The 26,338-nt window shown below is 45.1% G+C and overlaps 2 protein-coding genes across 2 annotated transcripts in view; one reads left to right on the top strand and one right to left on the bottom strand.

Moving 5' to 3' along the window:
- Positions 1-2,351, bottom strand: part of LOC140464860 (eukaryotic translation initiation factor 1b) — a 5,500-nt gene extending 3,149 nt beyond the window's left edge. The window contains exon 1 of the mRNA XM_072560407.1: positions 2,146-2,351. Coding sequence (XP_072416508.1) covers positions 2,146-2,176 — 31 coding nt within the window. The 5' untranslated portion in view covers positions 2,177-2,351. The remainder of the gene's footprint in view (positions 1-2,145) is intronic.
- Positions 2,352-2,415: 64 nt separating this feature from the next.
- Positions 2,416-26,338, top strand: part of prlh2 (prolactin releasing hormone 2) — a 41,198-nt gene continuing 17,275 nt past the window's right edge. The window contains exon 1 of the mRNA XM_072560969.1: positions 2,416-2,585. Within this exon, the coding sequence (XP_072417070.1) occupies positions 2,416-2,585 (170 nt within the window). The remainder of the gene's footprint in view (positions 2,586-26,338) is intronic.

The following is a 26,338-nucleotide window of genomic DNA, read 5'->3' on the forward strand; positions in this document are numbered from 1 at the left end:
GGGGTGGGGGGGGGGTGGGGGGGGGGGGGGGGGGGGGGGGGGGGGGGGGGGGGGAGAGGGGGGTGGGGGGGGGGGGGGTGGGGGGGGGGGGGGGGGGGGGGGGGGTGGGAGGGGGAGGGGGGGGGGGGGGGGGGGGGGGGGGGGGTGGGAGGGGGGGGGGGGGGGGGGGGGGGGGGGGGGGGGGGGGGGGGGGGTGGGGGGGGGGGGGGGGGGGGGGGGGGGGGGGGTGGGGGGGGGGGGGGGGGGGGGGGGGGGGGGGGGGGGGGGGGGGGGGGGGGGGGGTGGGGGGGGGGGGGGGGGGGGGGGGGGGGGGGGGGGGTGGGGGGGGGGGGGGGTGGGGGGGGGGGGGGTGGGGGGGGGGGGGGGGGGGGGGTGGGGGGGGGGGGGGGTGGGGGGGTGGGGGGGGGGGTGGGGGGGGGGGGGGGTGGGGGGGGGGGGGGGGGGGGGGGGGGGGGGAGGGGGGAGGGTGGGGGGGGGGGGGGGGGGGGGGGGGGGGGGGTGGGGGGGGGGGGGGGGGGGGGGGGGGGGGGGGGGGGGGGGGGTGGGTGGGGGGGGGGGGGGGGGGTGGGGGGGGGGGGGGGGGGGGGGGGTGGGGGGGGGGGGGTGGGGGGGGGGGGGGGGGGGGGGGGGGGGGTGGGGGTGGGGGGGGGGGGGGGTGGGGGGGGGGGGGGGGGGGGGGGGGGGGGGGGGGGGGGGGGGGGGGGGGGGGGGGGGGGGGGGGGGGGGGGGGGGGGGGTGGGGGGGGGGTGGTGGGGGGGGGGGGGGGGGGGGGGGGGGGGAGGGGGGGGGGGTGTGGGTGGGGGGGGGGGTGGGGGGGGGGAGGGGAGAGGGGGGGGGAGGGGGGGGGGAGAGAGAGAGGGGGGGGGGGGGCAGGGGAGGGGAGAGAGAGAGAGTGGGGGGGGGGGCAGAGGGGAGGGAGAGAGAGGAAGGGGGGGGGGGGGCAGGGAGGGAGGAGAGAGAGGGGGGTGGGCAGGGGAGGGAGAGGAGAGGAGGGGGTGGGCAAGGGGAGGGAGAGAGAGAGGGGGGTGGGGCAAAAGGGGGAGGGAGAGAGAGAAGGGGGGTGGGCAAAAGGGAGGGAGAGAGAGAAGGGGGGTGGGCAAAAGGGAGGGAGAGAGAGAAGGGGGGTGGGCAAAAGGGAGGAGGGAGAGAGAGAAGGGGGGTGGGCAAAAGGAAGGGAGGGAGAGAGAGAAGGGGGGTGGGCAAAAGGAGGGAGGGAGAGAGAGAAGGGGGGGTGGGCAACAGGGAGGGAGAGAGAGAAGGGGGGTGGGCAACAGGGAGGGAGAGAGAGGGGGAGAGAGAGAAGGGGGGTGGGCAACAGGGAGGGAGAGAGAGAAGAGACACAGAGATGGTGTAAAGGGGGAGGGGAGTAATTTGCTGGTCACGGAGGGCTGTGCTCAGTGAAGGGCAGGCGGTCTGTCGGGCGGGGGAGCAGCATGACGAGGCAGGAAGCGGGCCGGCCCAGCTCGGGAGAACCGGCTGGGAGGGACCCGCCCGCCCGCCCAGGGAAGAAAGGGAGAGAGAGAGAGAGAGAAAATGGAGCGGGAGGAAGGAGGCCGGGTGTAAAATTGGGGGGGGCATCCATCAACCCAAGCCCGCGGTCTCGGAAAAGACGCTGGAAACATCCGCTAATAGAGGCCCCGGGGGGGGCGGGCGGGGGGTGAACGCGGAGAGAGATTCGATTCGATAATTCCGCTCAAAACCCACCGCCCGTCCTCCCCCTCGGGGGTCCCGCACCGGATTAAATGCGGTCACTCCAAAGGCAGGAAGAGATGAGGGCCCAGGCCGCAGGAGACCCCAACCCCCCCCTTCACCAGGCGCGCACCCCCCCCCCCCCCCCTCCCTCACTCCCTCCACCCGGCCCCTGCAATCAGCGCCATCTCCTCCTTCCCCCCCGAACCACCGCCGCCATTTTACCGCCGCCGCCGCCGCCTCACAAAGCGCGCGGAAAAGGTGGAAAATCATGTACACACGGCTTTATTTTAACAAAAAAAAACCCTATCTTCGGATTTAAAAAAGTGACGGTTTTCCACATGGATTGAGGGGGGAGGAAATGGGGGAAAAAAAAGGTTCAAATCAGAATCCGAACGAGATACGTTGGGCGGGTGGGAGAGAAGGGAAAAACAAAACGACAAAAACAAAACTCACCAAAAGATTGGAGGTTCTGGATAGTGGACATGCGATATTAGTAGAAAGACTTGTCGGGAACGAAAAGCTGATCGCTTCGAGGAGGCGAGTTGGGGCTGCTGTTTGTTGTTGTGTGGGGAGCGGTGGCTGCACTCGGCTCTCTTCTCTCTCTCTCTGTCGACAGTGAGCGGCTTCGAATCGCTCCGTCCCTCACAAAATGGCCGCCACTTCCCCCCCCCCCCCCCCCGTGGGCGGGGAAAGAAGGTGGAGCCGGCCCGGCGCCAACGCGGCATGCCGGGAACTGTAGTCCCCGGCTCTGGCATTTCGGGATCTGTCGTCCACAGTCTGGTCACGTCGAGAACGGTGGTTCCCCAGCCCGGGCATGCCGGGGGCTGTAGTCCCCAGCCTGGGCATGCCGGGAGCTGTAGTCCCCAGCGGGAGCTGCAGTCCAACAGAGGCAGGTGAGAGAAGAAAGATTTAAAGGGGACCTGATAGACAACCATGTTACTCAGTGGGTGGCTTTCAGGTGGAATGAACTGCCAGAGGAAATGGTAGACGTAGGTAAAGTTAGAACGTTTCAAAGACATTTGGACAAGTTCACAAATAGGAAAGACTAAGAGGGACTTGAGTCTCATGGGTCTAGTTTAGATTGGGAAACTGGGTCAGTATGGACAAGTTGGGCTAAAGGGCCTGTTTCTGTGCTGAATGACTCATTTAGGTACTGACCTGCTGGAGAAACTCAGACACAAAAACAAACTGCAGATGCTGGAATCCAAAGTGGACCAATGAGAAACTGGAAGAACACAGCAACCCATTTTCCAATCTCTTCATTGTCAAAACCATAAAAACTATCAGAGACAAAGTAGGAGGCCATTTAGACCCATCAAGTCTGCTCCACCATTTATTTGAGATCATGTTCAATCTGATCATCCTCAACTTCTTTCCCCCCCCCCCCCTAACCTTGACTGCCTTACTGAGGAACTCACTACCCTGACAAACTTTTCCTGCAGAGATGTTCTGGAGCTGAGGTGACTAACCTCCAACAACCACAACTATTTTGCTATGTGCCAGGTATGACTCCAACCAGGAGAGAGATTTCCCCCCCCCCTGATTTCCATTGATTTCAGTTTTGTTAGGGTTCCTTGATAGCACATCTGGTCCAAAGCAGCCTTGATGTCAAGGGCTGTCACTCTCACATCCCCTCTGGAATTCTGCTCTTTTGTCCATGTTTGAACCAAGGCTGTAATGAGGTCAGGAGCTGAGTGGCACTGGTGGAACACAAATTGGGGTCACTGAGCAGCTTATTGCTGAGCAGGCACTGCTTGATAGCATTGTTGATGACACCTTCTATCACTTTACTGATGATCGATGGGGCAAGAATTGGCTGGGTTGGATTTGCCCTGCTCTAGATGCACAGGACATACCTGGGCAATTTTCCACATTATTAGGTAGATGCCAGTGTTGTAGCTGTACTGGAACAGCTTGGCTAGGGGTCTGGCAAGTTCTGGAGCACAAATCTTCAGTATTATTGCCAGAATGTTGTCAGGCCCTGCAGCCTTTGGAGTATCTCCAACCATTTCTTGATATCACATGGAGAGAATCAAGTTGCCTGAAGACTGGTATCTGTGATGCTGGGCATCTGTGAAAGCGGTCGAGATAGATCATCCAATCGGCACTTCTGGCTGAAGATTGCTACAAATGCTTCAGCCTTATTGTTACACTGATGTGCTGGGCTCGCCCGTTATGGGGTTATGTTTATTTGTTGAAGCCTCCACTTCCAGTGAGTTGTTGAATTGTCCACCATCATTCACAAATGGAATTAGTAGTACTGCAGAGCTTATCCATTGGCTATGGGATTACTTAGCTCTGTCTGTCACTTGTTGCTTGTGCTGTTTGGCATGCAGCTAGTCCTGCTTTGTAGCTTGACCAGGTTGACATCACATTTTCGAGTATGCCTGGTGCTGCTCCTGTTATGCTCTCCTGCATTCTCCACTGAACCAGAATTGATCCCCTGGCTTGATGGTAATAATTGAGTGGGTGATATGCCAGGCCATGAGATTTGCAGATTGTGTTGGAGTATGAATCTGCTGCTGTTGATGGCCCACAGAGCATCATGGATGCCCAGTCTCAGGAAGAATCAAATTGTAACATTCTCTTTCACAAAGTGGGTTGCAAGTGAATTCCCTTTTCCTTACACAGAGGCGTGTCTGGGTTCAGTTTCTAGCGTTTGATAGCTTCTTTTGAAGCAGATATTTGTTTTGATATTTTCCTGAGTGAACTTCTTTCCTCTGCTCCACCCTCCCCAAAACACACACAAATAAAATACCCAAGTCCAATGGAGCACTGAGGTGGAAACCTGAACACTGGCGCTGGGCATATTATGGAAATTCTTGTCTTATTGATGATAGCCCCATTTCATCAAATCCTCGAATGTAATTGCCTGCCAATGAGTAGAAACTGCAGGCAAATGGATGGGGGGAGTGATTGGGGTAGAATAAAGGAGGGAGGTTTTGTCTCAGCCACCCCCAATAGGGAAAGCAAAGACATAGTCATAAAAGACTATCTGGGGGGATTGTTGTTGATCACAGTTGAATGATGCAACTTATCTTCATTTCCGTTATTATGGTGGCAGTATCAGAATGTTTCATGATGAAGTAGTAGGGTTTTGCCTTTGTATCTTTCAGGAATAACTTCATCTTCATTGCACTGCAGATAGCCAGTAGATTCATCACAGGTACTGACTTGGACATAGACATATCTCAGCTCTGAGTCTGAAATGAGAAATCAAGAACCTGGAGCTGAACACTTAACCATGATGAATATTCCTGGTACAATTAGAACATAGAACATCGAACAATGCATAGCAGAACAGGCCCTTTGGCTCTCGATGTTGCGCCGACCTGTGAACTATTCTCAGCTCGTCCTCCTACACTATCCCAAAATCATCCATGCGCTTATCTAAGGATTGTTTAAATCTCCCTCATGTGGCTGAGTTGACTACATTAGCAGGTAGGGCATTCCACCCCCTTACCACTCTCTGTGTAAAGAACCTGCCTCTGACATGTGTCTTCAATCTATCACACCTCAATTTGTAGTTATGCTCCCTCGCTGACTTCATCATCCTAGGAAAAAAACTTTCACCGTCTACCCTATCTAATCCTCTGATTCGATACTAGGAAAGCATTTTCACGCATGCATTTAGCATTAAAGGATCGAGTTGAGGTTGAGAAAATATTGACCTATACTTAGCTACCAATATTGGTCCTGTACCAAGCAGCTCAGCTTTCACTATGTTGCCCTTTGCCCTGTTCTTAATTGGCAAAAATGGATCACACAAGCCAGATTTTATGTTATGCTGCTTATTTTCCTTTGGTAATGGTGCAACTCTTTAACATTAAGGCAGCTGCTAATCTCTTTCTGGCTTCTCCATCTGTGCTGCATCAGCTGATTGGAACTGTTACTTTGGATATCTGGTTTCATATTGTTGCTGTTTTAGTGCAGATCCCAGGAGGCCTGACTTGCATCAACAGCGCTTGCTGAATCCAGTTTCTTTATCCTGGAAGGGGATTCTTAGGTGCACGCATTACCAGCATAAACACTGTACTGTGACCAGTCTCTGAATTTATATACCCCAGAGTTCTAATTTGCAACGTTGCCATCAAAGTAACTAACATTCCTCAGACAGTTTTGCTCAGCGGATATCATTTGCACAGTAGGTAGTTTTCCACTGAACTGACCTTGAGCTTGGCTTCAGATCAAGAACAAAACAGCAAGTTTCAGATTAATTAACAATGGAGTATTATTAGTGGGTGTGAAATGTCGTTAACTTAATGAATAAAATGGATAGTGAGATTGTGAAATATGTGGAGATTTCATTCTTTTGGACATAGAACATCTTTAAAGGTTTAATTGATGATTTAATTAGATCATGTCTGGATATGATTATAATCAGTGGTAGCATTATCACATTTACTGGAAGCTTGAGAATGAATCCTCAGGGGTTAGGGAAGAAGGTTCTACATGGGTATATTGGCCTAAGGTTGCTGTGACTAGCTAAAGTATTTGAGCAAGACTGGATACAAGAGGGATCCATTTGTGATGGAAATCAGGGGAAGCAAAATTTATAACGAGGCAGGGTCTAAAAAGCTGATGGTTCTTATTTACTCTTGGGATGTAGGCATCCTGAATTGCCCTTCAGAATCATTATTGCAGTGCAGAAGGCGGCTATTCATTCCATCGTGCCTAAACAAACTCTATTATCTAGTTCGGTTCTAAAACCTAGTGCCAATTTCCGATCTGCCTTTTCCCAATGTCCATGCACATCATTACTATCCCAAAAATAACAATCCAGTGCCCTCTTGAATGCTGAGAAGATGTGAGCTACCTTCTTGACTGTTGCAATCCTAGTCATTCCATAGTACTTAGCTGTCATTGTTTGATGCAGTTGAATGACTTGCTGGGCCTTTTAGGGCAGTTAATAGTTAACAATGGTGCTGTGGTTTTGGTGTCATGTACAGGCCAGATTGGCTAAGGATGGCAGATGTACTTCCCAAGAGGTCACCAATGAATACCACATTCCAGGATATGTTGAGCACTCTGCATTCCTTAGCAGCTACCCCTCTCCAAAATGCCCCCACCATTGATGAGGATATTCAACACAACATTATAAGTCAATTCAACCTTCTACAACTAACGCAGCAATTATTTGACAACCATGACTTCTGCAAGTCACAAGGTTTGAGTTAGAAAGTAAAGTTGCTTAGTCTGGGACTTCTTTCACTGGAATATAGGAGGTTGAGGGGTGATTTGATGGAAGTTTATAAAATAATGAGAGGCATAGGTCGAGTTAATGATAGTTGTCTTTTTGCCAAGATGGGGAATTTCTAGACAGAGGGCACATTTTTAAGTTGAGAGGAGAGAGACTTAAAAAGGACAAATGTTTTACACTGAAGGTGGTTCGAGTGTGGAATGAACTTCCTGAAGAGGTGGTGGATATAGGTACAATTACAATGTTTAAAAGACATTTTGATAGATCCTTGAATTGGAAAGGTTTGGAGGGATGTGGGCCAGGACCAGGCAGGTGGGACTCGTTTAGCTTGGGAACTGGTTGGACCAAAGGATCAGTTTCTGTGCTGCATGACTCTACGACTCTATAAGTCAAAGGTAGGCCTGGTGTGCAGTGAGAGCCCGATTGGGAGTCAGTGACACATAAGAGCTCTGGAGAAGTTCCACCAGCAATGCCTCGGCCATGTCTTCCAGATTCAATGGAAGGACCGTGGGACCAAATGCTAGTGCTCGCCTTGATGCCAGCAACACAAGTATTCAGGAAAAACCTCTACAAAATCAGCTTTGATGGACTCGACATTGAGTGTCGGTGATGGGAACCACCTATGCCACCCAGGTCCTGTTCTTTCAACTCTCAAATGGCCCGCATTGCAGGCGAGGACTAAGAAAGCACTTCAAATACACCCTGAAGTTTTTCTTGATGTGCACAGCATTGGCTTTAATGAGTGGGAAGAGCTTGCAATTGTTCAGAATGGTGACGATGTGGCCTTCAAGCTGCACTACTTACTGATTCCAACATCTAAGTGATGAGGGAGAACAGCGGCAGGCAAAAAAAAAGACCAAGAAATATTTGAATCCCATTCCGTTATTGGACATCCTGCCACATAATCTGCATGTTCGGGTTGGGATTGATCAGTCATGTGAAGGTCTATGGCGGAAGTTCATGAATCTTAAGGATCAATCCTCAATGTCAACAAGTGTCAAGTGAACTAGACAGATTGTTATGATAAACCTACAGGTTTACCTCTTGTTATTAATTAGGTTATCATTTTATTTAAAGAGGGCATCGAGGCATTCAAAGGGATGATTGTTTGGAAATGCAGGGGTACAGGGAAAAAGCATTAGATAATGTTGCTCACCTCACGAGCTGGTACAGACAGAAAGGGCTGAGTGGCCTCCTTCTGCAGTGTAATGCTCATAAGAAATCATAAAATCAATTGATTTCATTTACATTTCCTGGCTGCTGTGGTAGGTTTTGAATTCATATCACATGAAGCCTTGGGATTATTACTCTAGTGACATTACCAACTCTGTCACTGCTGTTCTGCTGATATCATGATCATACTGGGAGATTATTTTGAAAGTTTGTGACTGCAGTTGGTTGAAGAATAAAGGTGCTGTGTTCAGACTATGAGTCTGATAGAAATTCAATGTGGAATCATCCTTAGCTCTGTTTCTAACAGTCTGCCATCAAGATGGCCTCCTTTCACTACTTTAACATGGCTCAACTTCAGACCTCCCTCACGTGCTGCTGAAACTCTCATTGATGCCTTTACTACCTACAATACTTAAGTATTCTAATGCTCCTCTGGCTGGCCTCCCATCTTCCAGGTGACAGAAATCTTTGCCCATCTCTAAGTTGATTTGTTGCCAACATGGCTCCAAATTTCATTCAAGTTCATCCCATGTTTGTTGATCTTCCGTGACCCCCTAAATGACAATGCCTCAATTTTGAGATCCTCAGCCCTGTTCACAATTCCGTCTTCCTCCTTGTCTATGTGGCCTTCTCTAGCCCTACAACCCTTCAAGATCTCTGTAGCCCTCCATTTCATGCCTCTTGCACATCCCTGATTTAAATTAGTTCACTATTGACAGCTATCCTTTTACTCTCTGGTTTGAAATTCCTTCAATAAACCTTTTCACTTCCCTATGTCCCTCTCCTCTTTCACAATGCTCCTTAAAACCTGCCTCTGTGATGAAGGTTTTGGTCAGTTTTCCTGAGTCTCCTTTTAAGGCTCAGTGGTAAAAGAACTCAACAAACTTTTTATTGGTATTGCTCTTGATAAATGCTTTGCGATTGTTCACCAAGTTAAATGTGCCACATAAATGTGGATTATTGCTGTCTGAATCTGGAGATAAAGTTCCTGGAACAGAGGACTATTGGAAGGCTTTAAAGAATAAGCTCTAAGACATAAATGGGATATCGTTCTGTCAAATTTGCTGTTGAATGAGATACTAGAGAATTTGGTCAGTATAAAACTACTATAATACTGCAAATAGAAACTGACAAAAGTTATAGAGGATATTAAAAATTCAATATCATTGTTTGCATTGAAAATTGTTAGTTTCATTTTTAAGCATAATGTACTAATTGAACATTGTATTTTTCAAATATTTTATGAATCAAGTTTGATCTTACAGATGATAAATTAATAAACTGGTATATAAGTTGCTGGCACTTTTAGCACAACAAATTCAGAGTACAAATTCTATGTTAATGATTAACAACTCTGCAGAAGACAGCATGCTGAGGAATACGGTAGTTTGAACAGTGACCTTCCAATTCTGGAACCAGACTGTTGTCTCTGTTGAGCATCTAATGAGCCACATAATATGGGCATATTTTCAAATTAATGGGGCATCTCACTGAACCAAGTCAGAATATAATATGAGAAATTGAAACTATTGGCATCGTCGACGACACCATTCTGCTTCGAGCATGCTTTGATACAAATCAATGGTGTTGACGGTCAATCGAATCTGTGTAACAATCAAGCAAAGAGACTACAACATCTAATCCACATTGACACTTTAGTATTAAGGTAGTGCTGCAATGTTGTAGATGTCATGTAATGTAGATTTCAGATCAGATGTTTCAAATTCACTCATGGGATGTGGATGTCATTGGCTGACCTGGCATTTATTGCTCATCCCTAGTTGCCCTTGAGAAGGTGGTAGTGAGCTGCCTTCTTAAACAGCTGCAGTCTATTTGGTGTATGTAGACTCACAATGCCATTAGGGAGGGTATACCATGATTTTGACCCAGTGACACTGAAGGAACTGTGATATATTTCCAAGTCAGGATAAAGAGTGTCTCAGAAGGGAACTTGCCATCAAACCTAGGCCTGATCTGCCATCTCAGGCAGGGGTAAATGATCACAAGACACTTTCAAAGAGTAGGGAGGTATCCTGGTTAAAAGCTGTCCCACATCCAACATCACTCAAACAGATTACCTTGTGCTGTAAGCTACTTGACTTTCCTGTTTCCTTACATAACAACAATGGCTGCAAAGCTCCTAGAGATTATGTAGGAACTTTCTAAATGCAATTTTATTTTTATTAATCCTTTAACACACAATTTCATATCACTAAGAGCTATTATCATATTTTATACCATGCGAACAGATTTTGTACCTTAGCTTTTACATGGCAGTGCGTAGGGGTAGCATCTGACAGTTAGCTAATGTAACAATCCTGTATCCCCAAGATAGGAGCTTGTTCCATTTCGCTGATTGTTGTTCTGACCTTTGTGAGTTTCCTTTAGTTTGAACTTGTTTACAGAAAAAAAGCCATTTAGCAGGAATAAGTAGTTTTCATTATGTTTTTATAATTACTGTATCTCATTAGTTTATTTGTTGTTGTAGTTTAGCTGTTCCTGGGAGTGGGGTAAGAACGATTACATAATTTGGTTGTTGCCAAACATTACCTTTTATTCAACATTATAAATACTAACTATGAACAAGATCAGACTTCACCGGGGCTTCCAGACAGAACCATCTCTGGTAGTCACATGATCTTACATCACTTCCACCCGATGACATAGACTATCTTATTTACAAATTCACATTAACCCTTTACACTATTTCAACAGTGAAGAACTTAGCTTTCAAAGTAAGTAAGAGAGGGCTGAAGGCACAATCCTCACTGTGTACATCTTCAGAAGTTGGAACTCAGCAAATCTTTGAATTCACTTTGGTCAATTTCAGGGGATAACAAAGCGATTTTATCTTGCACCTGGACATTGCAGTGTCAATAATCTGTGCCAACAACCCAAAAAGGACTCAGCTTGTTTCACGTGGCAAGCAATTGTATTTTCCATTGAATCCTGACCAAGTGTTTTGCTGTATGAGACTCTTTTGCTTTTTCCGGTGAAAGCCAAGTTTCGAAGCCCAAAAGCTTCCCAATAGCATTAAAAACCTGTTGGATCCAAGCGAATCAATTTACAAATTAAATTGTTCAGATGGGCTGACAGAAATTAAACATCACATTGAAGACAAAATCCAGCATTAGTTTGATCATTTGTGTCTGGCACCTAGATGAACAATGAAGATAATGCACTGTTTAATTGGGCAGTTACTTTGTCCACTTCATCACTGATGGTTTATTCATTTAGTTGAAGTGTTTATGCACTAATCTTCACAGTCTGATTATTCTGCTTTCCAACCTAATTGTTGGTGGCTCAAAACAAAGGGAGCATCATATACCTTTCAAGGCAAAAATGCCAGAGGAATTTTCCACATTTGATAGTAATTGTATAGCTTATTGATTTTCATGAAAATAAATATGTGGAGTAGATAAAAATAGAACAATGATCACATTGCTGACAATTGTTGTTTTACATATTTCCAAGCAGAGTAGAGGGAATGGAGACTTTCATATTCCACCTTAACACAGATAAGGAGCTATTTTAAGATGATTGGGATACCCTTTAGTAATCAAATCAGTTTAAGGCTATTTCAACATATTGAAAGATAAGAAACAGCCAGAGAAGCATAAATGGAATAGACTTGTAGATTAATTACTTTTATATGAGCACATAGAGAGTAATAATATAATCATGCATGCAGGATGAAGGAATAATATCAGATTGTTAGTTTAGAATATGATTATACAGGATATCTTAGTAGGAACTGCAGATGGAATGCAAATTCCTTTTAGCCCACTGCATTGAATTTATTTTTTTCAACTAAATGCAAATTGCATCAAGTTTCTTTTGGAGGGATTCTCACCTGGAGGTTCAACCCACCCCCTTAACTACCAAACTTGTCTCCTTAACGACCTGCCCCACTCCCTTAACTACCCACCCCACCTCTTTAACTACCTACCCCATCTCCTTAACGACCTAATGCACCCCCTTTACGCCTTACCCGCCTCCTTAACTACCCACCTTCCTCCTTTACTACTGCCCTGTCTCCTTAACTATCCACCTTGTCTCCTTAACTATCTCCTGACCACAATGCTGCCCATCTGTTCTGACTCTAACCTCATTTTACCACGCTTCTTTCCTGAAACACCTTGTTCTCAGCAGATATCCAGCAAAAGCCCAGTATCCCTTATACCTCACCATCTTTAAAAACCTGTTATGCATCTGGACAAGCTTTTTGGTGCATTGTTAACCATGTCCCTGTATGAGTCCTGACACCTGGTCCAGACATAGCAAACAGAGGAAATTGGCATTTGTGGGCAGGATCCTGGACGTCCTACTGGATGAGATGGCATAGATGTGGGAATGCCTTTTTCTCTCAAAATCAGCAGAAGAAGCCACAACACCAGACTCTGCCAGCCTGGTTGGATGTTGCCATTCATGTCAGTACAGTCTCAGCCATCTGAAGGAATGCCCAGCAATGCCCTGCTCCAAGTAAGTAAGCATAAGTGCCATCATCTTCTCTTTGACACCTTACATTCACTCTATGTCTGCGACTGCACCCAGCTCCCTCCAAGGCTCATGCTCTGCCACTCTTACTATTGCCTGCAACATCTTCCCTCACCTGCTCCCTTCCAATACTTGGCATTGCTAATCCTGCATGCCCTCTGCACTGCTCACTCACTGGCTCGGGACACCTCACCTGCACCAGCAGTAACAGCTTTGCCACCCACCTGCAACTGGGTAGAAAGACTCAAGACTGATGATGAGATGCCTGACATTGAGCTCCTTATGCCTTATGAGGAGAGGATCCTGACTCTGACCAGCATGAGTAGCTGACATGGTGTCCGAGTCTCTGCCTTGCCTTGCTGTGCCAGGACCCTCAGGCTACCTCCCTTGACTTGATGGAGGCCTGCTGACAGAATCTCCCTCACTTTTGTGTCTGAGCTATATGGCAAGGCAAGACAGAAGTAATATGGGCCTGGCGTCTCTGGGTTTATAAACCCAGAGATTTTATAAACCTCTACAATGTCACCCCTCAGCCTCCGACACTCCAGGGAAAATAGCAGTAACCTATTCAACCTCTCCTTATGGCTCAAACCCTCCAATCCTGGCAACATCCTTGTAAATCCTTCCTTCACTCTCTCCCCACCCCCACCCTCCTCTATCTTATCTCTCCACGCTTCAGGCTCACTGCCTTTATTCCTGATGAAGGGCCTTTGCCCGAAACGTCGATTTCACTGCTCGTTGGATGCTGCCTGAACTGCTGTGCTCTTCCAGCACCACTAATCCAGTATTTGGTTTTCAGCATCTGCAGTCATTGTTTTTACCTTTCTTAACCCTGTCAAGTTTCACAACCGATGCTGGTGCCTGGGGTCTAACATGAAGGTCCTTCAGAGCAAGCAGTGGGCTGAATCTGCCTGGTACCTGCCTCTGGTTTCAGTGTTGAGAATTCTAGGTATTCAACTTGTTCAGGGTCTTTGGTAAAATAGAAAGCTGAATATTCACGAGGTGAGTTGTGACGTTAATGAAGTGCTTAACAAGCAATAACCCTCAACTCGCCACTGACTGGCAATTAGCTCGCCGCACTGCTCAGCAAATGCAGACAAGATGCAGTGGGTTGTTCTTGATGTCATGATGGACCTTGTTGGACTTTTCTCCCAAAAAACTCGTAAAGCCGACATTACTCAGACCCCTGCAGGAACATACCCACTCATTCTATTCTCAATCTTTACCATGTCCTATAGTAGATGGGGCCTACAGTAAATAGAGTGCACCTGTGTTTCACAGGAAGGTATGCGGTGGGTGCAATTTTGAGTGAAGGGAGAAAGGTTATGAATCTATATTACAATGTTTATTTATGGTCCATTGACAAATAGCACAATGTTTACCTTTCCAGACTCCGAGGAACAGTGTGCAAGCTTGCCTGTGTTATCTTGTACCAAGCTGATGCTGTAATCCTCATCGTCCCACCTGAATTTGGGCAGCTATGCGTGTTCCATGTTGGTTTGCATCTGAGTAGAACATAGAGTCATACTTATCTTATTGCCTATGTAAGGAGAACATTTTCTATCAATCAGAATAGATGGTTTGTGACCATCTTAATATTTAACACAATTGTATGTACCCCCAAACAAGCACTGTGCCCTTGAATCATCAGCAAATTCAGTTGAATATTATATCTTCAGCATTTGACCGAGTCTTTTTCTTCATTTGACTACTTTTCCCCTAATAATGATGTGATGCAGCTACAAAGACATATGATGGTGGAAGCCTATAATAAGATCAAACCATTTTTCCCATGAAGTCCACTTCTTTTGCAATCCCCTGCCTCTCCACATACTTAACCCTTGAGTGACAGTTCCAATGAAGTAATTTGTGTTTAAATTGGGGTTGTTGCTTTGGTCCATCTCATGAGGAAGAGTGGAGTCAGTCTCAAGTATTTTAGGTGGCCCCATGAGGCATGGAAGCAGAAACAGCAGAAACAAGAGATTTCTCCCCGCCATTGTGCACAGAGCAATACTGAAGATATCATCACAAATGATAGCGGCAGCCTGTTTAATAATGTACAATTTGGTGAATATTTCAACATCCTGTTCTAATGAAACCGTGGGGTTTGAAGTGTTTTCAAAGTTAGACAGAATCACCTTCTTGAAGCATGGCAGTCTTTGGAGTGTTGGTAGACCCACAGTACCGTGAGGAAGAGAGTTCCAGGATTTTGACCCAGTTTCACTGAAGGAACAGCAATATAGTTCCAAGACAGGATAGTATGTGGTTTAGAAAGGAACCTGTGGGCGGCAACGCTCCCTTTGCATCTTCTGCTGTAGTCCTTCGGGTTGGCAGAGTTGAAGAGTTGGAAGATGATCTGGAAAGAGACTGTGCAAGTTGCTGCAGTGCACCTTGTAGATGTTACACGCTGCTGCCACTGTGTGTTGGTGGTGAAAGACGTGAATATTGAAGGTGCTGAATGGAGTGCTGACCAAGTAGGCTGCTTTGTCTGGGATGGTGTCAAGCTTTTTGAGTGTTGTTGGGGCTGCACCCATCCAGGCAAATGGGGAGCATTCCATCACACTCCTGACTTGTGCCGTGTAGATGGTGGACAGGCTTTGGTGAGTCAGGAGGCAAGTTGTTCACTGCAGGATTCCTAGCCTCTGACCTGCTCTTGTAACCACTAGCCAATTGGATACAAAATTGACTTGAAGATAGAAGACAAAGGATTGATTCTCTGACTGGAGGCCTATGACCAGTGGTGTGCTGCAAAGATTGAGTCTAATGCTTTTCATTGTTTATATAAATGATTTGGATGCGAATGTAGGAAGTATGGTTACTAAGTATGCAGTTAACACCAAAATTGATGGTGTAATGGACAATGAAGAAGGTTATCTCTGAGTATCATGCAACCTTGATCAGATGGGCCAATGGGCCAAGGAGTGGCAGGTGAAGTTTAATTTAGATAAATGTGAGATGTTGCATTTTGGTAAGGCAAATCAAGGCAGAACTAATCCACTTAATGGTAGGGTCCTGGGGAGTGTTGCAGAACAAAGCGACTTGTGGGTGCAGGTGAATAGTTCTTTGAAAGTGGATTTGCAGGTAGACAGTGTGGTGAAGAAGATGTTTGGCATGTTTGCCTTCATTGGTCAGTGCATTGAGTGTGGGAGTTGAGATGTCATGTTGTGGCTGTACAGGTCATTGGTTAGGCCACTTTTAGAATATTGCATTCAGTTGTTGCATTCAGTTTTAGAATATTGCATCTTTCCCTGCTATTGGAAAGATGTTATGAAACTTGTAAATCTTTTCTGAACACTTTCAAGAATTTTGCTGGGGTTGGAGATTCTGAATTACAGGGAAAGCTTGAATTGGCTGGGGCTGTTTTCCCTGGAATGTTGGAGGCTGAGGGGTGTGACCATATAAAAGTTTATAAAGTCGTGTGGGGCATGGATAGAGTGTAAATAGCTAGGGTAGGAGAGCCCAAAACTGCAGGGCATAGGTTTAATGTGAGAAGAGAAAGATTTAAAAGGGACCTGTGGGACAACATTATCACACAGAGGCTGGTACATGTGTGGCATGAGTTGCTACAGGAAGTGGTGGAGGCTGATACAAAAAGTAAAAGGCATCTGGATGGATATATGAATAGGAAGAGTTTAGAGGGAAATGGGCCAAATGCTGACAAATGGGACTAGATCAGTTTAAGATATCTGGCTGGCATGGATGAGTTGGGCCAACTGGTCTGTTTCCATGCTGTATGACTCTATATGGCTAGTCCAGTTCAGTTTCTGCATCAATGGTAATCCCCAGGATGTTGATCGTTTTTCCCAGGTTCATGTATCATAAGTCAATTGCAGCAATTAAACCGTGTTGGAGACTGAGCACCACCTTGTGGTGGATGTGTTTAACTTTTTATATATTCAACTTATTATCTTGTGAGTGACTTTTCAATTTTGGAGTCTACTTCTCTATATTTTGAAAAATATGTCTGCCTCTTTAGAGTTTTAGCTTTCACGGTATCCAAACCCCTCTTCCATGATTGCAAGCTTTTTTTCTCTTTCAATTCCACCCTTGAAGACGATCCACTCTAAATGTTGATCACTTCTTTGTGAGGGGCTACTTTGGCCAGTTTGAACTGGTGACCCTTTGTTCTTACTGTCATTGTGTGACTCGAGTTAATGTTCTGGATTTACCCTTTCCATTTAATTCAGTGCCTGATGCATAAAGAACAGTACAGGACAGGGACAAACACTTTGGCCCATCAAGACTGCACCAACACATCATGCCTTTGTAAAGAACCTTTTGCTCTACACTGTTTGAATCCCTCAATTCCCTGCCTGTTCATGTATCTGTCAAGATGCCTTTTGAACATTGCTATTGTATCTGCCACCTCCATCTGCTCTGGCATGCATTCCAGGCACCCTCGGTATATAAAACTTGCCTCTCACAGCTCCTTTAAACTTACCTCTTTTTACATTAAACCTATGCCCCCTAGTAATTGACACTTCTGAAAACTTGTGAAAAAGATTGTGACTCTCCATTCTATCCAAGCCTATCATAATTTTGTAAAACTCTACCAAGTCACCTCTCAACCTTTGAGTTCAAGCTAATAGAAACCAAGTTTGTCCAATTTCTCCCTCATAGCTAATACTCTCTAAACCAGACAACATCCTGGTAAGCTATTTCTGTACCCTCTCCAAAGCCTCCACATCCTTCTGGTACTGTGGTAACCAGAACTGTATACAATATTCCAAATGTGCCCTTACCGAAGTTCTCTACAGCTGCTACATGACTTGCCAATATTTATACACAATGCCCTGAACGATAAAGGCAAGAATGCCATACACCTTCTTGACCACTTTATCTAGCTGCGTTGCCAGTTTCAGGGAACTGTGTACCTATACACCTCAATCCTTCTGTATATTGATGTTACTAAGGATTCTGCCATTTCCTGTTTACTTGCCACCTGCGTTAGATCTTCCAAAGTGCATCACCTCGCAGTTGTCCAGACTAAAATCTGTCTGCCATTTCTCTGTCCAAGTCTCTAACTTCTCTATATCCCATAATATCTTCTGGCAATCCTTCTCATTATCTGCAGCTTCCCCAATCTTTGCACTGTCTGCAAACTTACTAACTAGGCCACCTACATTTTCCACAAAATTATTTATATTTATTACAAGCAAATATATCTCTGTGCATCCCTGTCAGCTTCTCAAGGGAGAAAGGACAAGAGTAGAGTAAATAAGGAGAAGGCTATCACAGAGAGGCACCAAGATTTAAGATGATTAGGAATAGTACACATAGTGGTTCAGACATGTTCCGTGGCAAATTATATAACCTGCAACACACTATCTGCAAGATTGGTTGAAGAAGAATAAAAAGTACCTTTTGAATGAGAAATACGTAAGTAGTTGACGGGGAATCATTGAGAACTATGGGGAAAGAACCAGGGAGTGAGATTAATTGGATAGTTCTACCAAACAGCATGATGAGTCAAATGATATTTATTTTTAAAATACATGCTCATGGATTGGACAAAGACATTTTCTCAGAAATAAGTTCCCACAAAGTGTCTGCAAACACAAAATATTAACTCATCTTTTCTCTCTCTAGGTATCAGTCCTGCTGTTATGTACTTCCCGTAGATTCTGCTGTTATTTCAGAGATCCTTAAATCTTTGTTTCTTTTTATCTTTAAAGTTTCCACTAATTTTTTTCCTGTCAAAGCTGATTCTCTGAATTCCCCTGGGGTGCCAATCCAACCTTTGGGAGGGTACAGTGCCCAATACAAACCTTAGGCACTGGCAGTATCAACGTTTGGAGGTTCAGAGGAGGTTAAATATTGGTTAAATATTTCTGGAGCATACCTGTGCCATACTGAACATTTGCCACTGCAAGGGAAAGGAAACAAAAGCAGAGATGATGCATTTTGGAAAAGCAAATCTTAGCAGGATGTATACATTTAACGGTAAGGTCCTAGGGAGTGTTGCTGAACAAAGATACCTTGGAGTGCAGGTTCACAGTTCCTTGAAAGTGGAGTCACAGGTAGATAGGATAGTGAAGAAGGCGTTTGGTATGCTTTCCTTTATTAGTCAATGAGTTGAGTATAGGAGTTGGAGGTCATGTTGTGGCTGTACAGGCCATTGGTTAGCCCACTTTTGGAATACTGTGTCAAATCTGATTTCTCTGCTATAGGATACATGTGAAACATGAAAGGGTGCAGAAAAGATTGACAAGGATGTTGCCAGGGTTGGAGGGCATGAGCTATTGGGGGAGGCTGAATAGACTGGGGTTATTTTCTCAAGAGTGTCAGAGGCTGAGGGATGACCTTAGAGGTTTATAAAATTATCAGGGACATGAAGTGGGGAAATAGCCAGGATAGGGGAGTCCAAAAGTAGAGGGCATAGGTTTAGGGTGAGAGGGGAAAGTTTTAAGAGACCTAAGGGGCAACCTTTTTACATAGAAGATGGTGTATTTATGGAATGAACTGCCAGAGGAAGTAGTGGAGGCTGGTACAATTACAACAGCATCTGGATGTGTAAATGATTAGAAAAGGTTTAGAGCGACATTGGCCAAATGCTGGCAAATGGGACTAGATTAATTTAGGATATCTGGTCAGCATGGACATGTTGGACTGAAGGGTCTGTTTCTATGCTGTATATCTGTATGATTTTATCCCAGTAAGCAGTGATTTTTTTATACATAATAATCTTAGTGGCCAGTTGTATATTAATTGTATTCAGCAAATGAACAATAACTGGAGAATTAATGGTGGTCCTATACAGGAGTAAAACGTTCAATGATCTACGGATGCAGAGGGAGCAGGAGTGCATTATTGCTGGCACAATTTTTTAAAACTTAAACTTTAAAGTTTTGTTTGAATTTTTGGTTATCATCCAGCACCCTTTAAGAACTGATAATTTAATTTAGTTTGCTTCAATTAGTTTAATTTAAATTTATTCTTTTGGAAAGCTCGTTGAAAGAGGAATTTCCCTTTGTAATAAGGCTAATAATTGACTAACCAGTTATTTTGTTCAATTAGTTATTCAAAACAATATGAAGAGGCATCTCTCATGTGTCTTTCACTGTGTCTCACACCTGCACGAGAAAAGAAAAAAGACAAAGAAAGAAAAGAAACAAAGAAAAAAATCAGTTAGAGGTTCTGCTGACTTTAAACAAAAGGAGGGTCCGGGGTTCTGTTAAAAAAAAATTAAAGAGACATCTCCCATAGTTGTATTTAAATTTGATTTGTTAAGCTTCCTTTGAGTTTTGTTATTCCATCTAATCAACTGAGAAGTCAAAATGGATCTTAAAATCTCACTTTGTAAGTGATTTAAGCAATCTCTAGTGGGTGGCTTTTAATTAATTGTTGTTTGATTTAAAAATATTGTAAATAGGCACTTCTCCACCCAGATCAAGTCCCACCTGCTACAGTGATGTGTAATAACATCCCTGAACAGATTGATTATAAATTTTAAAAAGTGAGAGGCTTGTGATGCAGTGGTAGTGTTCCTACTTGAGGTCAGGATTAAGTCCGACCCGCAGTAGAGGCCATATCATAACATGTCCAAAAAAGTTAACTAAAAATCACTTAAGAAGTGAGATTTTGTGACGCATTTTGACTTGCAAGTTATCAGCTAATTAGATAGAAATGAACTGAATTTTTCCAGGGAGGTTCTTCAGGAGAAATCACACACACAAAAAAATGAAAGGCACTAACTGCCTGGTTAACTAAACTGGTGGAGCACAATCTCAGGATTGTAGGCTTGAGACCTAAGCTGGGCATTAATGTTTGTAATAGGAATCTTGCGGTGCAGTGGCAGTGTCCCTACCTGCAGGCAGAAAGGCCTGGATTCAATTCCCACCTACTTCAGATCTGTGTCCTAACATGTCTGAACAGTTTGATTCAAAATATCTCTTAAAAGGGGAGTGGTAGGACACTGGGTTGGTTGGTAAGAAATAAGTCTGCATACTGTAAACATATCTAACAACATGGAAAAAGCTATATACCCAGTAAGTGAGGAAGTGTGGGTTAAGTGGATGCTTTGAATCTCTGTGAACCAATTAACTGTTCTGATGAAGAGTCACTGGACTCAAAAACACTATATTTTCTTCCTACAGATGCTGCCAGAAGTGCTGAGTTTCTCTGCTAATTTCTGTTTCTGCAACTGAATTGCTCATGTGTGGAAGAGAAGGTTTGCATAGACAGACTGGAAATACGGTGGTTGGATTGGAGCTGCCTGACATATAAAGTATGCATCATGGTATCTTAAAAGCTTGAAAATGTGCACAAAGAATCCCATTTGATCCCTCAAAGCCTGTCTATCAGAGGTCCAGCAGCAGTACCAAGACCCTAGGTTGATGAAATAGTGTAAAGATATCTAATGTATACCATTTGGCAGCTTTAATCTTTGATCTTACAAGCCAAAAATAAAGTGGATATTATTTCTTTCATTGGCAAGGTCTGTATGCCTGGTTTTATTTTCCTCCATCATATTGGCGGGTCAGAGGAATAATATTTTGCAGCTTAGATGACTATCTGCTCCCTTTCTGCATTGTCTGAACTTGCAGGGAGATTAAAAAGAATGAAATAGCCCATTAGCATCTGTGCCAGCGACACAGTCAGATCATTAAGCATGCCACCTGAGATTCAGGGCCACCTGAGATTCAGGTGCATCATGTCTCCAAGGTCTTTACAAATTACTTTTTAGTCAATCTGGAGTTGGTTCTCAGATTGTGCAGATAATTTCCACATCATTGCAAGAACTCAGCATTGTTTTGAAGGGAGTTCCTTGCCGACTGGGATTCTTTGAAGGAGATCGCACTCTTGAAAGCATGATCCCAGGTTATTTGCAACCCCATGGCAACATTGTTGTGCATTCCTGTGGTTGGAGATATAAGACCCATGTGGCTACCAAGGGGGAATGGAATTGAGTCCCATGACTAGACATTTTGTCTGCTTAAACAGAGAAGCAGCAACTCAAATAAAGACTATTTCCAGAATTGAGAGTGTGGTGCTGGAAAAGCACAGCAGGTCAGGCAGCATCCAAGGAGCAGGATGTTTCAGGCATAAGCCCTTCATCAGGAATGGACGGGTGGGAGGATGAGTTGAAGTGTTCAGCCATGGGGCGTTGGGGTTGGTTGGTGCGGGTGTGCCAGAGATATTCTGTGAAACGATCTGCAAGTTGGCGTCCCGTCTCCCCGATGTAGACGAGACAACATCGTGTGCAACAGATACGGCAGATGACCTGTGTGGAAGTACAGGTAAATTTCTGTCGGGTGTGGAAGGATCCTTTGTGGCCTTGGATGGAGGTGAGGGGGGAGGTGTGGGCTAGTAGAGGTGGGGGTGTGGTGGGGCGCAGGTGCTGGGTGGATCTTTCCCTTGTCAGATCCATGACCTCCCACCAGCCCACAACCCACCCCCCGGCATCTTGCTCTGCCACAGCAAGAAGTGCAAAACCTGCGCCCACAACTCCCCCCCCCCCCCCCCCCCCCCCCTCACCTTCGTTCAAGGTCCTTCCACATCCGACTGAAATTTACCTGTACTTCCACACAGGTCATCTGCCATATCTGTTGCCCCCAATGAGGTCTCCTCGACATCGGGGAGACAGGATGCCAACTTGTGAATCATTTCAGAGAACATCTCTGGGACACCCGCACCAACCAACCCCACTGCCCCGTGGCTGAACACTTCAACTCCCCCTCTCACTCCACCAAGGACATGCAGATCCTGGGCCTCCTCCATCACCAAACTCTAACCACCTGATGTCTGGAGGAAGAAAGCCTCATCTTCCATCTTGGCACGCTGTGACCACATGGGATTAATTTGGATTTCAGCAGTTTCCTCATTTCCCCTCCCCCATCTTATCCCAGTCTCAAGACTCCAACTTGGCTCCACCCTCTTGATCTGTCCAGAGTTTTTCCCATCTATTCGCTCCACCCTCCTCTCTGACCCATCACCTTCTCCCCCACCTTCATCTAACTATCGCATTCCCAGCTACCTTCCCTCCAAGTCCACACCCCTCCCATGTATCTCTCAGCCCCCCGGTCCACAAGCTTCATTCCTGATGATGGGCTTATGCCCGAAACATTGATTCTCCTGCTCCTCAGAAGCTGCCTAACCTGCTGTGATTTTCCAGCAGCACACTCTTGACTCTGGTCTCCAGCATCTGCAGTGCTCACTTTCTCCCAGAGATTATATCCAGCCTGTTTCCATGTAGGACTGCTGTTATAAGAACAGACTAGGGGAATGGGGGTTAAAAATTAGACTGCATCTGGCTTATGTATATTCAGCATCGATACAAGAGCTTGCTTTGTCATATTTGCTTTGACTGAAGAGTGTAAATTACCACAAGTCTACCTATAATTCAGCTACTTGTTAAGAAATCGTACAATCAAATACTGAAGCAACTATTTAAACTGTATTGCATGTAGCAACCAAAATAAGACCCCTTGAGTGAGCAAGTTAAGCCTCACAACTCCATTTAACTATATCCTGGTTAGCTAAAATTCCAGTCAACAGCTTCTGTCTCCAGTTATGTCCAGGGTTCAATCCTTCAGCAGGTTCTGTTGCCAATGAATCCTGAAGTTGAATTCTTATTGGATTTTCTGTCTTGTTAAATTTTGTAACATTATTTATGACATTGCTGAAACCACCAAGTCTGTAACTTGCTTTCTTATCAGGAGTGAAAGCCAGTTCTCTCAAACTAGCTTCTCTGCTCCTTGATTTGGAGGTGCTGGTTTTGGAGCTGGGTGGACAAAGTTAAAAATCACACGACACCAGGTTATAGTCCAACAGGTTTATTTGAAAGCACTAGCTTTCGGAGCACTGCTCTTTCATACTCCACAACCATATGATGAAGAAGCAGCACTTCGCAAGCTACTGCTTCCAAATAAACCTGTTGGACTATAACCTGCTCTTATGTGATTTTAATCTCTGTTCCTTGTTACACTTGGTGTTTGCAACCTGTTTGAAACACAGCCTGTCCGGCCACTAACTCCTTAAATTCTTCTGCAGGGCAATCATTTGTCCTTGTGGCATAAGGCAGCCTGTTATCAAGCAACTGCTAACAAGTTTATGTAGCTTTAACTCCGTCTTTTCCCTGCAATGGTTGACTGGGATCTTGCTTTTAATTCCTTGTCCCTTTATCTCAGGAGACAGTTTATTCCAGAAAGAGAGTTATTGCTGATCTTTTAATCCATTAAGTTATTAAAATTCTGAAGTTTATATTCACACATTTTAACTGTGAGTGGTAATGCCTCCAAGTGCTGCATAGGTCTTTTACCTGTAGATGGTGCAATGGCACACGATACTCTAGTAACAGGGACATCACAAGGGTTTCACAAGCCAAGCACCTATTTATCTGCAACACAAGCAAAGCGAGGGACGTTCAACACTTAAGCTCTCTGAGATTAAAGGACCAAACATCTTTTGGTATTGCACTTGCTGGACCTCGTAAATGTATATACTAATAAAGACTTTACTTACATAGCACCATTCACCACCTTAGAAAGTTGCTTTCAATAAATACTCATGTAGGATAGCCTGTGAGATTTCAATCCAGACTTTACAAAAAGGAGGTCAAGTTCACAAATGAATTGTTTTTTAAGTAGTTGAGTTAGAAACCACAAATATGGGCTTCTGGATAGTTCTACAAAAGCCATGTCCAACCCAGATTGACATTGCCTCCATATTGGACAGGGCTCACAGGCAGGTCCTGAATTTATTCCAGGTGAAAGTGAGGACTGCAGATGCTGGAGATCAGAGTCTAGATTAGAGTGGCGCTGGAAAAGCACAGCAGGTCAGGCAGCATCTGAGGAGCAGGAAAATATAAACTTCAGGATTTTAATAACTTCGTGGATCATCCTGATGAAGGGCTTTTGCCCGAAACGTCGATGTTCCTGCTCCTCGGATGCTGCCTGACCTGCTGTGCTTTTCCAGCACCACTCTAATCTAGACCCTGAATCTATTCCAGCTTGTCCAAGGATCCAACCCTATGCTGTTGAGCCAACCCTTGAACACATTAAGCCTGTGGCTACAGCTTGAATGGTGAGGTTGAGGCAGCAATAGTTCATTGTCTGGTCTAGTCTCAGCTTTCCTCTCCATTTTTCCTTCTCTCTCTCTCTCTCTCTCTCTCTCTCTCTCTCTCTCTCTCTCTCTCTCTCTCTCTCTCTCTCCCCAAGACTTGCTCAGTCTGAAGAGGGTGAGCCAGTGATTGTCCTCTTGAGAGCCTGTTTTCAACCTTTACTTAAACAGTTGTTTTGTGAAAAAGTCACAAGATGGAACCATATTAGCAGTGACTCTGCTAGAGATACCTCCTTGTTAAAGGTAACAGGCCTTTTACTGTGTTTTTCAGTCAGCAAGCTGCTGCGGAAACTTTCTTCATAAGACTTCTGTAATGTTCAATACATCTCAAGATTTTGAAAAGTTTTTGTGCAGTTATTTTGTACAATACAGCTTTGCAATATAAGAAATATGGCTTTCCTGGCCACATCCCCAGTTAAGTAACAGAGGTTAAATGCAGATTAGACAGAGTCTAAGCTAATGTCTATATATTATAACATACAGATAAATTATGTACTCAGTCAAGGTGCGCACCCAATCATTGCTTAGTTAACATATAATCATGACCTTTTTCAATTTGGTCTTCGGATTCTCTACTAGACTCTGCTAAATGAAAACATCCCATCTGTAGCAATTGGAACCAGGTGGACCTTGTTGACTACGAGATCCTTGATTGGGATGTTAACCTGGGCCAATCAGGGAGCCCTGGCTGACCAATATGAACAGGGGATTCGGAGTGTTTTATTCCCTCTCCGATTCTATTTTGATTTAAGCCCTACCCTCCCCTTCACCGTTTGATCATGCAGCATTGCCCTTTGATGAGATGGGCAGTGCTTGTCACTGGCCACTCGGGTATTTTTCATATCTTCCTGGTGGTGGAAATTGAATAAAGATTCGTGCACTTTGTGTCTTTCACTGTGTCTTACACCTGTACACACACACACCATGGGTGCTGGGGACAAAAATAAGCACTACCGCAGTTAGGCGGTAGTGTGGGGGTTAAAAAGAAAAAAAAAGAAAAAAAGAAATAAGAGATTATGCTGGTCACTGGCCAAAAAAAGGGAAAAAAAATGAACAGGGGATTTGGAGTGTTTTATTCCTCACCAATTCTATTTTGATTTAAGCCCTACCCTCCCCTTCACCGTTTGATCACGCAGCATTGCCCCTTGATGAGATGGGCACTGATTGTCACTGGCCACTCGGGTGTTTCCTTTCTTCCTGGTGGTGAAATATAAATAAAGACTCACACACTTGTTGTTTTGCACTGTATCCGACACCTGCACACACACGGCACGGGTGCTGGGGAAAAATAAACACCACCGCTGTCAGGCAGTAGTGTGGAGAAAAAAAAACAGGAGATCACTCGGGTGTTCCCTTTCTTCCCGGTGGCAGAATATAAATAAGGATTTACACACTTGTTTCAAAAAAAAGGAAAAAGAAAAAAATATAAACGGGGATTTGGAGTGTTTTATTCCCTCTCTGATTTTATTTTGATTTAATCCCTACCTTCCCCTTCACTTTTTCGGTCAAATATGATTTCCCTTAAATACAAGGGCACCGTTTGTCACTGACCTCCTGGGTGATTTTTCTTCCTGGTGGTGGAACATAATTAAAGTTTTCTGCACTCGTTGTTTCTTCACTGCATCCGACACCTACATGCAAAGAGAAAAAAATATATATAAAGTGGGGATTCATTTCCTTTCAAGTAAGCATTGCTCATTCCGAACTTTGCTTCTT

This window comes from Chiloscyllium punctatum, chromosome 41, assembly GCF_047496795.1.
Source record: "Chiloscyllium punctatum isolate Juve2018m chromosome 41, sChiPun1.3, whole genome shotgun sequence".
Classification (NCBI taxonomy): Eukaryota; Metazoa; Chordata; class Chondrichthyes; order Orectolobiformes; family Hemiscylliidae; genus Chiloscyllium; species Chiloscyllium punctatum.